General features: G+C 35.0%; 2 protein-coding genes across 2 annotated transcripts; one reads left to right on the forward strand and one right to left on the reverse strand.

Moving 5' to 3' along the window:
- Nucleotides 3077–5346, reverse strand: LOC18770139 (protein SPEAR1). The gene is made up of 5 exons (XM_007202788.2): nucleotides 4721–5346; nucleotides 4470–4580; nucleotides 3871–3944; nucleotides 3668–3758; nucleotides 3077–3399 (listed from the first exon to the last, which is right to left on the reverse strand). The coding sequence occupies exons 1-5, from the start codon at nucleotides 4961–4963 to the stop codon at nucleotides 3283–3285; spliced, it is 636 nt and encodes a 211-aa protein (XP_007202850.1). The 5' UTR covers nucleotides 4964–5346; the 3' UTR covers nucleotides 3077–3282.
- On the forward strand, nucleotides 11323–17278 carry LOC18769883. Its single transcript, XM_020567957.1, is given in 7 exon segments — nucleotides 11323–11492; nucleotides 12428–14145; nucleotides 14506–14712; nucleotides 15300–16011; nucleotides 16268–16469; nucleotides 16472–16529; nucleotides 16532–17278. Coding segments are annotated over 6 exon segments (3255 nt in total). The 5' UTR covers nucleotides 11323–11492; nucleotides 12428–12449; the 3' UTR covers nucleotides 16912–17278.

The raw sequence follows: 18868 nt of genomic DNA on the forward strand, positions 1-18868 counted from the left end.
CTAGCAAATGTCAATGGCATCCATACAATAAAAATTAGATATTTTGGTAATTGCCCCTTAAAAAATTCCAAAATATATCTAATTGATTTCCACCTCATATTGCATTTTAATATTTCGTGTTGATACCTTAATTTAAAGACATGACGTTAAACGGTGCAATAAACAAAAGAAATTATAAAGGTACAAGAAGAAGAATTAAAAAATTAAGATTATGTACGTAATTTTGCTCTTTTTGGACCCTGTGATTGTATTTAGACCGTGAATCCTCTAATTAAAATTATGCTCTTGTTCCTGGTTGTCATCACATTTGGGTTGGGTTGTGGATTCACTTTTTTTGGTTATCCATTGTACACATCTTATGATTTTTTTTAAAATAAAATATATTTTTCAACAAAAAAAGGTACAAAAAAAGAAAAAGAAGAAAAAAAACTCTTATCGATGTGTGTACGTATATAAGTGCTATTAGAGAAGGGGAATACCTAGAAAATGAGTGAATGATATTAATCACTTAAGCTACAAGTCTTCCGATTTAATATGAATATTTTAACATCCATATTTAGACATACATTTCCTCCAACATAGTTAAGGCACGTGAAACGATTTTGTCGCCATCTTTTGGCCACGTATACAAGGATTTGGCTTCATTTGTCAACCTTCGACATAGTTTGGAGTTGCAAAGAGGGGAAGATGTCGAATTACGTTAGGTTCGGGTTTAGCTTGTGTGACACTATGAGTTTAGCCGGTATGGCGTTATGACTCTCTTTGGGTTGCCCGGAGGATGTGGAGCAGTGGTCTTGCTTCTTATTTTGTTTTAGTCTAATAATTTTTAGGAACTCTTTATGAGTTTATTGTGGTTTTTTTTTTCTATTTATTTTTAGTTTTCAGCTTTCGATATATATATTTGTCATTTTATGTAGTTGCAATGTGAATTTGCAAGTCCGAGCACATGTGCTTATGGTTGATGAATCATGGATTTTAATCATTTTTGGGTTGTGCATATTTCTCTCATATCAATTCAACATGTTTTTGTGTTTAGTCACTGGGGAATATTTACCCATATTCTGCAACCATATATAGTTGCTTTATACTTTTGTTTGTTCATCAATAATAACTATCGCTTTCGCTTATTCTAAATAATAAAACATAAGAAGATTCTTATTTCTAGAAGCTGCACAGTAATTACTTGAGGTGGTAATTTTGTAATTGAGAACAAAAAGCTGTCGGGGTCCAGTGAAATAACAAACAGCTCTAGATCTTGTCCTTATATTGAACCAGCCCTCTGCCCAGTATACGTACTGAGAGGATGGCTTTAATCATAATTTGTTGGTGGGTGATTATTTTGTAACTGTATAATTAAGAGTAAGACAGCTAATGCCAATTGGTTAAAGTAGCTTTTGGAACAGCTTCATTCAAAGGACGCACGTTTGACCAAAAGGTCAACAATTACACGAGTTTTTTTTGCTCTTCACTTTCTGTTTTTGTTTTCTTTTGTTATTGACAAAACTCTGGGAGAGATTCTGCTCGAAGACTTTTTAGAAGCTATTAGCTATTTATAGTAATATTTCAGTACATTCTTAATTATTTAGAAGCTTCTTTAACCCATTAACAATATATATAGTCCATTTTTATCGAGACATCGTAATTCTTAAATAATTTATATGTGTGTGAATCTCTTTATAGGAGATAAATTAATGATTTTGTATGTGTGTAAAAACAATATCCCCCTTCATATCTATAAAATATTGTTTATTCCAAAAGCAATAAATTGATTATCAGTCAAATGGCTGTTACAGAGTTGAAATTACTAAGCCCTTTTTCGATTAGGACTCCATACTACTGTTGGCCAAGATAAAGAAGGATTCCAGAGTAGTCGATTTTGTGTCAACTAATCAGATCTTTTCATTGATTGACATTAAAAAAGTTGCTTCTTCCAGTATTTTTCACATTACATACTAGTGGAATCATTGACAGCTAATTTAAACCTGTAAAAGTGATTGATGGATCTTAGTATAGTGGTAACTGTCTATACTTGGTTGGAATGCAAGAACGATATATTTATATAAAGTTTGATTCCTAGTTGTGGTTAACCTATTGTAGTGGCATAACTTTGTTTTGGGGGTGTCGCCCCATTATTATTTTTACCGACAAATTAAACTTTGGGAGATTATCCATTAACATTGGGATATTTTCCAGTTTTCTTGGGAACCCTAGCTAATATAGATGCATGACTGTAAAATTGATAAAGGTCTTAAAGTTGTTCATGGGAAGAAACAATATGATTTCTCGCCATCATCATTGACACTGATACTATTAACTAGTCTGCTTGATTTGTTAATTATACCATATCACCAATAAACCTAGAAAGAATCGGGAACCTAATTAAGATCATGGAAGATCTGAAGCATTTAGTAGAGCTAGATCTTAATTACATAGCCCAATATATATATGCATGAATTTGAAACCAAATTAAGATTATACTCTAATCAATTTATTTGCTAGGATTAGAAGAAATAAAGAAGGTATGTATGCTGCTTCTATAAATATAGTTGTCCTTCTTGGATAAGCACAATTTTCTTGATGTCAATTGATAACACATACCAAAATGAAGGATTTCAAATTAACCACAAAAGAATCTGGTTAAAAGAAAAACCACAAGAAATATAACAATATAATCTTCTAACTAAAATGTACATATGATTTAGGTCGAGTATAAAATACAAGATTCTCCATTTATATTTTATGTACTGATATTGCGCTCATGACCGAAAAAGAGTATTACTGTATATGAAAATAAATTATTCTATCCGAGATGTCAAAGTTGTCGTTCTTACTTTTACCTAACATCACTTTAATATCCACTTAGTACAAGTTAATCAGTTTCCTTAGCACATTTTATTTATTAATTAGATTCCGTCCTTTGTTTTTATCTTCTTTGCGAAAGTATACTATTTGAACAGGAGGACTTAGAGAATAGAATAAGACATGAAAGTTCTGCTATATATCTTTATGTATAGAAGAAATTGTATAAGATCTACCTGGTATTTGAGGGCAATTAACGATTTGAGAAGAAAATTTCATCATTGTATTATGCAGAAAAAGTCAATAAACTTGCATTACATGAGCTCTTTTCCACGTGAAAATGAAAATGAAATTGTTGCAATTGCCTTGCCCAACTTGAAGCGCCATTTTGATCAGCTCGAAATTGCCAAAGTAAAAGCATATTGTGCTAGTTGCGAACTCATATGCATGCACTCTACTTGTGTTGCAAGAAATCAACAACACTTAAAGTGAGAGTCTGAGCTCCAAATCTAGCTCTTGAGTGTCACTTGATTCAGAGTTCTGACTGCTTGAACCCATCGAGCTACTTCTATGTTTTTTGCTCTTGTTGTGCTGAGAGTCCTATACATAATAATAATAAGATCAAATCCAAAAATGGGATCAACATTATATATATAGCAATGTGGAATTGATAGACTAATAGATTTGTTTTATCAATCAGACTCTCAAATTAGAATTATATCATTTTTAATCGAAAAAGACACGAGTACACATTATAGCAAAAAGACTGTATATGATGCAAGACTCGTTAAAACCTTGCTTTGGATGTTGTGCTACTTTTTTTCCTCGACTGAATTATATATATTTGACTAGTATAACGAGTGCTTACCTCTACTGGAGGCGGATTGAGAAGGTGTCTCGTCATGCTTGGTTGCACAAAATGTTGGGTGTCCAAGATGGCATTACTGTGGACGTCCCATCTGGTTTTTGAGAAATTTCACGAACGAAATTATTATTAGAAACAAATTGATTCAGGAAAAGAATTCCAGAAGGGTAGGTACTTATATAGTGCAAGTATAAGTATATACGCACCTTGCTGTTGAACTATGTGGGGAATTATCTCCACCATATATGATATTTGCTCTTTCATATTCACCAAGCCCCATCTGAAATAACCAGAGATTGGAGGGGTTATTACTTAGAAACTCTACAAGATTCATTAAAACCCAGATCACAAAATTCCGTTTCTTTTTGCTTAAGCATAAATTTCAGAAAGAAGAGAAAAGGTGAGAGTGTCTCTTGTTAGCCAGGGATGACGATGAGGATTTGGATATCATCTAGCTAGGGTTGGAGACAATTGAAGAATAAAATTAAGAAATTAAATTCCTACATAAGAGAAGTCGATAACGATTAATTTGTCAATAGATTTCCATATGCAAATTAAGAAGTCTCCATTTCCAACTACACGGGAAAAGAAAAAAGAAGAGAAATATTGCTCCAATTGGGAAGAAATTATGTCAAATTGGAATCATTTGATGTTGTTGGTGATGATGATGGATGAAGTTGGATATGACTTCATGAACATTTATATATATCCACTTATATATATATATATATGTGCATGGTGACTCATCAAGAAATTAGAGACCAAATTGAAAATCGTGAAAACATGAGTAAAACCACAAACGTACCATGATGTTGGGGTGGAAACCATAAGAGAGTGAAGAAGATGTAGAGGATGAAGAAGAAGAGAAAGAGGATGAGGGTATTGATGAATAAGCTGTTTGCACTCTTGTCTCATCCTGCATGTGTATGTATATATATCATAAGTAATCACATCAAAACCCTTGGATTTATAATTCTCTACAAACGAATTAACCCAATTATAAACTCAGAGAGAGAGAGAGAGAGAGAGAGAGAGAGAGAGAGAGTAGATACTTACGTTGGTGAAATTAGTGGAGTAGGGAGAGTGGAGGGAGGGGTGATAAGTGCAACCCAATTGGCCATGTAATCTGATCTTCTCCAATTGAGCCACTCCAAGCCCTCTCTGAGGTTGCTTTGGCTTGTCTGAATTACTCTTCTTTCCTTTCCTTGAAGATGAAGAAGAAGAAGACCCTCCTCCTCCATTTCCTCCTCCTCTTTGATCATTTCCCATGTTTGGCTCCCCAAAATAACTGCTCCCCATCTGATCAAATCTTCTCCTTGTCTGATGCTCAAACTACTTCACAGAGAGACACAAAGAAGAAGAAGAAGAAGAAGAGATTTTGAGAGAGAGAGAGAGAGAGAGAGGGTTTTGCAAATCCCAAACTTTGTGGCAGCAGGCGCTGAGAAATCAGAGATCTCTCCAGTGCCCTTTTTAAGGTGTTTTGCTAAGGCAGTAATTATTGCATCGCTGGATCAGATTGTGTATAGATTCTAATGTTTTATATACTTAGATTTTATGCTCCTTCTCTTTTGCCTTAATTTCAGAACTTCTATAATTTCCTCTTTTTTTTTATTTTAATGTTTTGATTTTGATAATTGCCATAATAATTACTTATCAAATATTTCTTTTCCTTTGGATGTGGACTTTATAGACTGCCACTTGAAAGCGATTGTATATATGATTTCAACTCTTAAAATATTCTCTATTAATAATCAAAATTAATTTAAACTACCCCACCACGCGCTGTAGACCAGTTGCATATGTCACTAATTCATACTGCCTGCAAACTAATTTATTATAAACATTTTGCTTCCTTATACACGAGATGGTGGTGCCTCACATCTTTTTTACAGTAGAATCTTTTACAATACATAGAAATAATCTGGGGTATATTTAATTGGTAATATCATATACAAGATTTCAACGCTCGATCATTTGAGAGCACATCAAAAATCTGGATCAATCCAACTATAACACCCCGTTAGTATCATATGAATATATATCATTTCTCCTTATTATGCAGGTTTAAACCTAAGGTGGGCTCCACATTGCATGTGGTTTCCAGTTCCATGATCAAATTGTCTATAAGCTTAGCAGTACCCTAAAAGCCCCAGCTGTAACATTCTTTAAGCAACTTATTAACAAAGGAACACCAAATATTATAAAATATATATTTTATATGACATTATGAAGCTTAGACCAAATCACTTTTAAATTATATAGATTCTATAAATCTTTTTGCAGCTTCATAGGGATTGCCCAAGTACTAATGAGGATTAAATGAAAATAAATCTTTAAGCATCTCAAGCAGCTTGCTAGCTGTGTAGATCCATCTTTATTTATTTAATCAAATTTCACCTTAATCTTTTCCATATATAAAACAGATTACTGTAAAATTAAAATATATATTGCTCAAACTGTTAAAATAATAATAATTAAGAATGGTAAATTTAAAATCAAGTTAAAAATTGACCAAAATATCGTGAGAAATTCGATTAGATACGTCGTTGTGAATTGGCTAAGGACCAAATCTAATTGAGCTGTTCCACGCATGATCTGTGGGTCATATTTTATGAGTTGTTGTGTGGTGGAAAGTGAGAATGCTCCATTTTCTTAAACACACATGTGAACTCGTGTAATTACCAAACAAACCTCGTATATTTCTCAAAGCATGTCATTAGTCATCTGTTTAGGGCGAGTTTGACTAGTTTAGGTCATAATACGAGTTTGCAAATTAGCTCCAATCGCCTAGAAATGACATTTATTGATCACATCGTTCACAAATAGTGTCAACTTATATACAAGTAGGTATCGCCTTTATCGACAAGATATCTCACCCGAATTAAGCTCTGCCAATGCCAAAGGGTAATTTGCAGTGAACCCTATTTCACCAAGCAAGTAGTTGCTTGATTTTGTAATCAACTTGATGATTAATTTAGATTAAACTTGGGAAGGAGGCAACGGTGTATCACTTTTATATAATTGGACGTTTAGATTAATTAAATATGCAAACATAAACAGCATGATGTTTTACTTGTAAAATAATCCAAGCTTTTTTTTTAAAAAAAAATATTGGCCATCTAAAATAGCAAGTAATCTTTCTGTTGAGTTTAAGTTTGTTCAAGTTCATAAACTCTATGAGTTTTTTGTCTTTTATTATTTCAAAAACTTAGTTCAGTTTGCTGGGTATTCTTGGTTTCTCTAGGAGAGACATGCCAGTTAGCAGCTAGTTTTGTCATTGATGTCATTGAACTAGATTCGGGGAAATTATGACGGTTGAAAAGGGTTATAGAAAAATTATTTTCGAAAGTGATTCTCTTCATATCGTTTTAACTTTTCGACTGGCTCAGATCACTGGGGAAGTGTTATTCATGTCTATCATATTGTTATTCAATTTACAGCCTTTATCGTCTATATTCTTTGTACTCATTATTTATATTAATCTAATAAAATTCTATTGCCTTTTCATAAAATAGAAGATTACAAGCCAAAGTCATGCTCAATTTCTACGGTCAAATTATGGAACCCGAATTCATATTGTAATGGAAAGTGTCTATATATTTGGTTTTGAACAAAGAATCGTATATATAATCAAATAAAACTACAAGATATTGACAAAGAACACATTGTGCCGTTCAAATCCAACAATTCATTACTCCTTTTCTTATATTCTTTTTTTTGGTGTTCATGCAACGATTTGCAAACCATATCCATTTATAAAATATATTCGATAACCGATGCTTCAAGCTACCTGTGAAAATTTTATTAATTCTTTTTTGGTCTGAAAAAAATGCATTAATTCTTAAAAACGTTAATATAATATACAAAGATATATTTAAATTTAGTAGCATTACTATGTAGACTATATGATTCAACTGCGGCTGAGAAAATTATAAAATCCAGGTCGTGAATCATATGATTAAAAACAATTATTTGTACAAACACTATGTAATTAAATTGGTTTTGTATTCCTATATTAATGTGGAGATGGTGTGATTTCTGGGGGTGGCCTCTATTAATATCATGCCATGTGTATCGTAGTCATGAGGCACTGACGTACGTACCACAATGTTTCTTACTTCATGATAATGATAACATAAATTATTTACTACACATACATAGCCCTAGGCCATTGATAGCGACATTAAATTATATATAGTTTTTAGTCACACACAATAGGAACAAGAAATTATATAGTTTACTAGATTAAAAAGCAAAGTGGTCATGTCATCGCTAATGATACTAGGGTATGTTTTGAAGTGCTTCTATATAAAATGTCTCGTTGAAAATTTAAGTAATTTCTTTATATACGTAACGGTGTGTTTATACTTATAAAATGACTAAAAACACTTCAACATTTGTTTTCAACACTCTTCAAAAGAAAGTAACACATCTTAAATTGGATAAAATTTTGGTGCTTTAAATCTCATTAGGAGAAAACGGGGAATATATATACATATTATCTTATGTTAATTGGGTTTGATTTGATGATAAGCGATGGAGTTTAGTATAGTAATAGAATAATAATAATGATAATGAGAAAGAAAGACAAATGGAAGTGGAGGGAGAGAGATGCAGGGAATATATGATATCTATTGTAGATTTGCAAGCACATGCAAAATTACAGAGAGGATTACTCCACACGATTTGCAATGCAAAGCAAAGCAAAAAGAAAGAAGAGAGACATGAAATGAAAACCAATATCCTTGGAAAACGCTGCGTTTAGGAATTGAAATTTGAAAAGCCAAATCCACCATCCACCGCTTCCATATCCCATCCAAATCACCTTCAAATCCCATATATTTTTATAAGATTCCCACATTTTAATTTAAATATTCCAATACAGCACACGGGGACTTGCACCAAACCAAACTTCTTCTTCTTCTTCTCTTTTTGTTCTGTATATTTATTTATTTGGTTAATAAGGTTAGAGAGAGAGAGAGAGAGAGAGAGAGAGAGAGAGAGAGAGAGTTGGGTTGGTGTGCGTAAGTGTGTATGTGTGGACTGATCTTTTATACAAATTGAAACACTCTCTCTGTCTTTCCAGAAACTTTTGTTGGATCAGTTAAAAATTGAGAAAGAATCCTCTGAGATTTCTTTTTAAAAAGTTTCAATAATGTATCACACTACTAGCTTTGCCATGCTACTATGTATGCTGATGCCCCATATTAATCTCTACATATTTATCCGTTGACCACATAAAAATGACCTTTAAAAAGCAACAACTTTAGTATCATTATTGTCATTTAAACATTTATCTATCCCTCTGTGTGCAAACTCATAGAGATTGGTAGGTCCATGAAGGTCTTGAAAAAGGAGATATTTTATTTACTTCGTTGTATAACGAGTTAACATTACAATATATGTAACCACGAGCGGGGTTATCACAGTGGTTGTGGTCCTCCTCCTTTCCCCCTCTTAGCACCTAAGGTCAAAACTCCGAAATTTCTTTCCTCCCAATGTAACCCAAGAAAAACTTAGTGATATATATATATATATATGTATATATAGGCCATTGCAACAACTTGTGTGGTTTGGTAGTGAGTTATGCAGGGGGTGTGCTTATAAAATAATAATGCTTTAATTTGCTGGTGATGAGCCTGTTCTTAAATTAAGCTGCATGATTGAATTTGAGAGTAGTTAAAGAAACCTTGTAGATACCTAGATCTCTTATGTATGTAGATATATATATATGCTAGCAATGCAGCCAATGCAGAGCTAAATTGAATTATATAATGCCCATGAATCAATGTTAAGCCTGGATTGGAGATTCTCTCATATCTTTTAAGACTTTTGTGCAATACAAAGTGCAAGAAGGGTTCTAAAGTGATTTGTATATAAAATGAGAGAGGGTTATATTAAAATGTAGGCACAACTGGAAATTTGGGGACCTTGGAAACTACAAAGAGAGCTCTTGTAGGAAAATTCCTTTTTTTTTCTTCTTAAAAGGGCCCCACTCATGACTTGGAAATGAAGCACAACATTAATGCAATTGTCCTCATTGTCTCCTCATCTCCTCTTTTCAAAACACCCAATCACAAAACCAACATCCCCAGTGCTCTTATGATCTATCTTGGATATCATTTCTGATCTTGTTTCATTTAATAATGCATAATTCTGATTACTCTAATCTTCAATTTTAAAACTCTACAATAATGCAATAGATATGGATTTAGTCAAATTGGATAAAATAGATGTGCTTTTTACTCTGTATCCGAGTTCGAATCCCCATTTCCATAATTTAAATTAAAACTATAATAATACACACTACCTACATCATCATTATATATATTTAGAGGGCCTTAATTTCCCGCCATTAATTCAAAAAATTTCCCTTGCTTTTACATTTAACTAACGGTTTCGTGTAACTTTGTGTTTCAAGAGGTCAATCTAGAGGCTTATTATAGACTAGCTCATTTCGCTTTGTTCCATTTAAATCGTATTTAGATCCTCTTACTATAATTCAGGATGTATTAGTTAGTGTCTTTTGTAAGTTTCTTTGTTTCGTAACCAAAAAAATAATGTTCAAAACATATACTCAAACAAGATCTAATACAAACAATTTATGCTAAAAATTAATATGCAACAAATCATTCTTTCATTCTTTCATAGCCTGGCAAGGCAACAAAGCTTCATTCTGAAAACTTGAGTTAAGAGCTGAACCCGATCCAACCCAATTATAAAACAAAGGATTCATTGGACTGCTCGATAATATTTCTTCATATATATGTTTCCTTTCCACGTGTTGGAAACTTTTATAAATTGGCATATGACATTGGGAATATCTTGCCTATAAAGTTTTTTTGTTTAACAATTTCGGAAACCATATTGTTGATGATGTCATCTCCATGCTTAAATGATTTAATTATAGCTCCAACCCATGCTCACATATTTATTTATTACCCTAGTGTTGATGAATCTATGGAATTTGCTTATGCTACCCAACAATGCCTGCTTCTTTTGTAAACTACACAACTTTATGTCTTGCTTGCATGCATGCATGTGGTCATATTGCAATTTTATATCCTCCATTCTTATTTCTAGTACTTCCCCACCATTATAAATATATGCTGCTGGTAGGTCTTGATCTACTTGTTTATCGTAGTGACCTTTTTCTCTCTCTCTCTTTCTTTCTTTTGTTATTAGTTTGTAAAGGTTATTATGGGAAAGTTGAAGAAGTTTAATGGGTATATATAGTTTCTTTTATTTTATTTAATAACTATCGTACGTGAGATTTGAATCTAAAACCTACTCCAATAAGATCGAGATTGAATACAACTAAACCAAACGACATTTTGGCGGAACCGCATATATTGTATTATATGTTAGAAATTTTTGTTTTTTTTGGGGTCAAAGTATTATGCTTTAGATTCATGGCCCAATTAGAATTTTGACTCTCTTGTGCTCAACCCATTAGTGAACTTTGTTGGGCTTTGTGCATCCAAATTTGTGGGCCTGAGCCTACAAGTATCTAAATTGGACAATTATGGGCCCCAGGAACCAAGGTTAGGAGATTCCGGTTTATGTGGCCCAGAGTATCCGATTCAAACCGGACCAGGCAGAGCCGAAGAAGCTCATAGTAGATTTTGCCTAATCTTCGAGCAAGCGGACAGTGCCACAAAGATAAGGATTTAAAGCCCCACCTTTCATTTTCCTCGCCTTACCAGGAAATGACTAATGAATAGGCTCAATCGCCAGAATAGCATAAGCTTCACACACTCGTAAACTTCTCGGGTTTACTTAAAAACTATACATTTGAAGTTCCAATTGGCTGAATTTTGCTTCAAAGGTACAAATTCAGCTGCATGCACTAAATGGGTCTTTGAATTTATACTCTTTTTGTGTGTTCGGATAAGTTTGCAATAATGGGTTGTTGAATTTATGTTGCTCTTTTTGTGTTCACCGCCAGTTTTCCTTGGTTTTGCTTTTAGATATTATAACTGGTTTATCTCTTTCAGTTTCTCTGTTTCTTTTGTTTTGTTTTGTTGGTTCTGTTTGTAAAAATGGATTCTTGTAATGTTCGCTGGAGTTCTTACTTCACTCCACTGTGTCATTGAATTGAAAGAGGAAGCTTGATTATTGTTTTTCAGTGATAGTGTGAAGGTGGAGGTATACCCGAATGGACTCTCTCCACAGGATTGGGGATAATTGTTTGTGTTTGTTCAGTGTTTAGTTTGATATGAACTTCAAATTTAGTTCGAAATACAAATGCTGATTTTGTTCAATGGAATTTTTGGGATGTGGCTGTCAAGTTCATTTGTTTGTTATAGGAATTTGGATGGTGATATCTATATTTTGTTTTCGTTGGCGATTAAAAATAATTAGCTAATTCAGACTTGATACTTTTGATTGAAAGTATCAAGTAGAACTTGTAACGTACTTTTGATGGAACCATGGGAGGATGTATTCTCATGGCTTGGGCTGTTAGCAATTGCAAATGTACTTTTCGTGGAACCATGGGAGGATATATTCTCATGGTTTTGGCTGTCAGCACCTGAACGTACTTTTTGAACCAACATTTCTCAATACATGAAATTCTATGACTCAGGTGAACCAGGTGCATGTATTTGAATTGAGACGTTATCTATACCTTCATGTTCATAATTACACCCTTTTTACTTTGCTCCATATCAATATCATTTCCATTATGCCTCACAGTTTATTGTCATCCCACTCCAAGATGAAACTTTTCTTACTTATTCATCATTTTGATACGCTGTGCAGGTGAACAAGGAATGAAGGACTTATGAAAGCAGCAGACTTAACCTCTAGTTTTCAAGTCAATATGACGCCTGTGATTCCATATTCCATAAGCAATGTCTCACATATTCCTGGAACTGCCTTTACTGCAAGAAAGAACGACTGTTTAACAAAATTCAGTATTTCAAGGAAATCCACAAGACATACTCTATCCCCAAAGAGTTTTCTTTTACCTTTTTCAACCTCTATCAAATTGCATCCATTGTACAACAGCAGGTGCCCTGTACATCATAGATCTAGAATCCCTGTATCTGCCGCAGGAACCGATGTAGCAGTTGAGGAAGCTGATTCACCAGTTGCAGATGCAGCTTCTATTGAAGCCTTGGATAATTCCTCCGATGGCAGCCCCAGCCCATCTCAATCTAGGCGTACAAAACCTGTTAGGAAAAGTGAGATGCCACCTGTGAAGAATGAGGAGCTGGTTCCGGGTGCTAGTTTTACTGGGAAAGTAAGATCAATCCAACCATTTGGCGCTTTTATTGATATTGGAGCTTTCACTGATGGCCTTGTACATGTTTCGCAATTGAGTGATAGTTATGTTAAGGATGTTGGAAGCGTTGTTTCTGTTGGGCAAGAGGTGAAGGTGACATTAGTTGAAGCCAATACAGAGACTGGGCGGATCTCTCTCACTATGCGTGAAGGTGACGATGGCAGTAAGCCGCAGCAAAGGAAAGATGCTTCTGCTAGTAGTGATAGGGCTGGACCTGGTAGAAGGAGTAGCCCAAAGAAAGGTGATAGGAAAAATGAGGTGAGGAAAACCACAAAGTTTGTTAAGGGACAGGACCTAGTGGGCACGGTAAAGAATTTGGTCAGGGCTGGTGCTTTTATATCTCTTCCTGAGGGAGAGGAAGGGTTCCTGCCTACGTCGGAGGAAGCTGATGATGGATTTGCAAACGCTTTGGGGGAGACCTCCCTGGAGGTTGGCCAGGAAGTAAATGTCCGCGTCCTGCGTACTACAAGAGGACAAGTAACCTTGACAATGAAGAAAGAAGAAGATGCTCTAAAGTCGGACTCCCAGATCAGTCAAGGAGTAGTCCACACTGCAACAAACCCATTTGTTCTGGCTTTTCGCGAAAACAAGGATATTGCTTCGTTTTTGGATGAGAGAGAGAAAATAGAGAAAGCAGCTAAAACAATTGCAACACAAAAGAGTTCAGAAGAATTAGAAGGGAAGGTTAATGAAAGTGAGTCCAACATTAGTGAAGTGCTGGACGAACAAGCAAGCAGTGACAAGGGAACTCTTGGAATCCCTTCTGCAGTGAATGAAACAGTTGAAAATGATGGTGCTGATGTTGGAACCAATGATAATGCCTTGAGCATTTCTGTGAACAACAAAGAGGACCAGGAAAGCCCAGTTTCTGGTTCAATTGAAACGCTAGAAACTACAGTCCAAACCATAGAAAAAGAAGAGGTGAATTCTGATATATTGGCTCCTGAAGGAAGTATATCTACCACTGGTTCTATAATAAAGGAGCCTCCTTCAACAGATGGAGTGGAAAATGATGCAAATGCGGATCCGTCTAGTGAAATAGCTAATCACACATTGCCTTCAGAAAGTCCAACAGTCGAAGAGGTCGTAGAGGGTCAAGTTGATGATACCATAGTAAAAGATGAACTGCAAATACAACCACCTGCTTCAGAAAGCGAAATTCCTTCTACTTCAATAACTAAAGAAACAAAAGGTTCATAACTAGGTTTTTTTTATTTAAGTGTTGTCTCTATATTGCATTCGAGGAAATTCCAAAAGCTGCTCCAAGTCTAAGATTCATAACTCGGTTTTCTATTTAAGTGTTTTCTGTATATTGCATTTGAGGAAATTCCAAAAGCTGCTCCAAGTCCAAGATGGTTACAACAAACATAAGATGTCTAATTTCTGCAAAATAATATGCAATTTTGTGACCAAAGACAAAATCCCCAATTATTATCTGCTGAAATTTTGCCTCATTTCTATCTATATGATGAAACACTGATCCTATTTCTTTCAAGTGATGGAAGTTCTGATCCATCTGAAGATTTAGCTAATGATCATGTCCTTTTGTCAGAAAGTCAGGCCACCAAAGCTGTAGATGACGTACCTGAAAACATTAGGGAGGAAGTGCAGATACAAACACCCGCTGCTGAGAGTGAATTGCCTTCTATCTCACAAGTGGAAGATGACAAAGTGGGAAGTACCCCTGAGAGGAATGGTGGTGTTTCTAATTCAAATGGAGAAACTGACAATCCTTCCCCGAAGGAAAGTGTGACTAAAGGTTGTTTTGCCGCTCATCTTGCTCATTTTAATGCATTTCAATTTTTTTTGCATTAAACCAGGTAAACAAATGAATAGTGATGACTTGAAAACTGATGGGCATGTTGTTCATGGATTTTATATAAAAAAGTGACCCAATAATTTTTAATTCTTTCAAGATGAAATTTAAACCATTAGACACTATGAGGATCTAGATTCAATACTCAGAAGAATAGAATTGATGTGTTGCGTTGAATGTTATGAATATTTATCTATTCACCTACCAAGCAACACACACACACACCACATGTGGTATGGAGTTTCATGCTACAAAGAATTGCTGTATTGTGCTACTGCTGCTTCCTAAAAATTTATTGGTTTTTAAAAGGATTGCACATATTTCACTGTTCACCACAATGCTTTATCTGATGCTGAAATCATGTTTCTGCTGGGCTAGTGAGGATGGAAAAAATCCTCATAGGATCCTATCTTAAATTTTTTTAACATTTTCTGTTAATTGATTGATTAGTCAATTCGCATTGGAATAGTGATCTTCTTGTATTAAGTTGTATCTGCCTCTAATTGTATGTTTGTATATATGGATTACAGAAACTATATCACCAGCTCTTGTAAAGCAGCTGCGTGAAGAAACAGGAGCCGGAATGATGGATTGCAAAAACGCTTTGTCAGAGACTGGTGGGGATATTGTTAAAGCTCAGGAGTTCCTTAGAAAGAAAGGCTTAGCAAGTGCAGACAAGAAAGCCAGCAGAGCAACTGCTGAAGGAAGAATAGGTTCATACATTCATGATAGCAGGATTGGTATCTTGCTAGAGGTAAACTGTGAGACAGATTTTGTTTCCCGGGGTGACATTTTCAAGGAGCTGGTTGATGATCTAGCCATGCAAGTGGCTGCATGCCCGCAAGTACACTACCTTGCTACAGAAGATGTTCCTGAAGAGTTTGTCAACAAGGAAAGAGAAATTGAGATGCAGAAAGAAGATCTTTTGTCAAAGCCAGAGCAGATTAGATCAAAGATTGTTGATGGGAGGATCAGGAAGAGGCTTGAGGAGCTGGCATTGCTTGAGCAGCCCTACATTAAGAATGATAAGGTGGTGGTGAAAGACTTGGTGAAGCAAACCATTGCAACTATTGGAGAAAACATAAAAGTGAAAAGGTTTGTGCGCTACAATCTTGGAGAAGGCTTGGAGAAGAAGAGTCAGGATTTTGCTGCAGAGGTGGCTGCCCAAACTGCAGCAAAACCAGCACCCACAGGAGGAAAAGAGCAGCCTGCTGCAGTGGAAGCCAAGGAAACTGTTGAGAAGTAAGTAACTGCTTGTCACAAATCCTGTCTTGCTTTTATATCAGAGCTCTGTAATACTGGGTCATCAATATATTGTTTTGGATTTTTTTTTTGGACTGAGTTTCTGTGATGAAAAACAGGAGTTCAACACTCAGTAGTGCCTTTATAACTTTTTTGTCTACTTGAGTTGCTCGGCCTTGGTTTTGACATGTGTGCTTCTTGCTGCCAATCTTTATCTTGTGAATGTCGTTGACCTACATTCAGCACCATATTGCAGGGCACCTACTGTAGCTGTCTCTGCCGCTTTGGTTAAACAACTACGTGAAGAAACTGGAGCGGGGATGATGGACTGCAAGAAAGCTCTCTCTGAAACTGGAGGCGACCTTGAGAAGGCACAAGAATACCTGAGGAAGAAGGGTCTCTCTTCTGCTGAAAAGAAATCCAGCAGGCTTGCTGCTGAATGCAGGATCGGGTCCTACTATATCATGACTCCCGCATTGGAGTTCTAGTTGAAGTGAACTGCGAGACTGACTTTGTTGGTGAAGTGAAAAATTCAAGGTGTTGGTTGATGATCTGGCAATGCAAGTTGTGGCCTGCCCGCAGGTGCAATTTGTGTCCATTGAAGATATTCCAGAGAGCATTGTAACCAAGGAAAAAGAGCTTGAGAGGCAGAGGGAGGACCTTCTGTCAAAGCCTGAGAACATTAGAGAGAGAATTGTGGAGGGGAGGATCTCAAAGAGGCTTGGGGAGCTTGCTCTTTTAGAGCAACCTTTCATCAAAGATGATAGTCTTCTGGTGAAGGACCTAGTGAAGCAGACTGTTGCTGCTCTTGGGGAGAATATTAAAGTTCGCAGGTTTGTTCGGTTCACTCTTGGGGAGACAGTTGAGGACGCAAAAGCAGAAGCAGCAGCCGAAGCTTGAGACAAAGAAGAAACTTTAAGTTAGCATGGAAGCATCGATCGGCAATGATGGGGTCTGTTTATTCATGGTGAGGCAAGAGCTAGAGGATAGTAAGAATGGGTAAAACAACTTTTAGATGGAAGTAATATGATTCTTTTTTGTTTTGGTTTTAGTATGTATCTGAAGCTAGGGCTGATCATGCTTTGCTTTATATGGACGTCAAAGGTACTGTTTTTGTCATCTATATTGCGAGAGAGAAGAGAGCATCAACCATCTCTGATATTTTTTTTTTCTTTGTTGCACCATTGATGGAAATACAATTCTGTTGAGGCATTTTTGGAAATAGTGTATAATAATATTTATATAAAAACATGGTTCAACACTGTCAGATTGCTTCTTCAGTTAATTCAGAACAAAAATTAGAAAATTGACTCCCAGAATTTTTTTTTTTTTTCTGATCTGATTTTATAAAGAATTTAAGAATTTTGGATATAATTATATGATGCAAAAAGAAAAGGAAAGAAAAAATTGTTTTCAGACCAATTCTCAGTCTTAAACTGCAAAAGGACCAATTGGCAATTTGCCAATAGTTTAGAATAAGACAAACGACCTTGGGGCCAATACTCTTAAAATATTATATTTAAATAGTAAAGCCGTCCGGCTATACTGTTAAACTATTCTATTTAAAGAGTATAACGGCCACTGTACTTTTAAATTTTCTATTTATAGAGTATAGCTGTGCGGCTGTACATTTCAATTATTCTATTCGCTGAGTATAGACGTACGGCTATACTGTTAAATTATTCTATTTAAAAGGGTACAGCCACGCGGCTATACTGTTAAAATATTCCATTTAAAAGGTATCGCGCGCAGCTATACGTTGATAATTTCTATTTATAGAGTATTGCCGCGCGGCTATACTTTTAAAATTTCTATTTATAGAGTATAGCAAAGAAACTAATTATATATTTTTAAAATATTTTTAAAAAAAATTAAAGAAAACCTGTCCTGACGAAATTTCGTCTGCAGAATTCTATGCCGGCAAATATTTGCCAGATTAGACGTCTCCTGACGAAATTAAACCGTGTCGACAAACACTCGTTGGGAGAGATTTCCGTCAAATTTAGCCGGGATATGTTTGTGCTGAAGGAATTTCGTCGGGAGAGGCTTAAAAAATTATATATTTTAAATTTTGTATCTTTAAGTCAATAAATTTTTATTTTTTATTTTATTTTTAAGTAATTAAATAATATCTTAGCCTTATTTAATTACTTTTATTAGTAATTATGTTTTAATTATTATTTTTTTTAGTGAATAATTAGTATATTAAATATTTCAAATAACTTCATAAATTATATTACTTGTTAAATAGTAATTAAATGTTTTTTTTTAAAAATTATAGAGTATAGCCGCTCGGCTATACTACAACTTGTTAAAACCTGCCTCAAGGCACACTCAGTAGTATATTGTCGGGTCCGGTTATGTCGTACTAACCATATATTGAGATCGAAACCTTAATCGTAAAATCCTAGGTGGAGTTACGCGAGTATCCAAGCTTAATCGAGTCATAAGTGCCCCACAATAGGCTTATGGTTGGTTCCATGCTTGAGAAATATTTTGAAACAAGTTCGTAAGCTAGAGTTTTTGGTTCAAGACTTGGATTCAAACTAATTTCGTGTAAATAATTAATTACTATTTATTAAGTAATAATAAAATATTTAAATATTCACTAAAAAAATTAAAAAAATGTATTACTAATTAAAATAATTAAAAATAAACTAAGATATAATTACATATATTAAATTAAAGAAGAAAAAACAAAAGTAAAGAAACTAATTTTATACCTTTAAAGAGTATAGCCTATACTCCTTCGCTGGACTCTCTCCATCAGCAAAGAGCTGGAGCATCCACACCCGATCCGGAATCATCGCAAACTCTCGACTTGAGGCACTCCCACCCCTTCAGACCCTCCAAAAGC

Source organism: Prunus persica, chromosome G7 (genome assembly GCF_000346465.2).
Source record: "Prunus persica cultivar Lovell chromosome G7, Prunus_persica_NCBIv2, whole genome shotgun sequence".
In the NCBI taxonomy this organism is placed as follows: Eukaryota; Viridiplantae; Streptophyta; class Magnoliopsida; order Rosales; family Rosaceae; genus Prunus; species Prunus persica.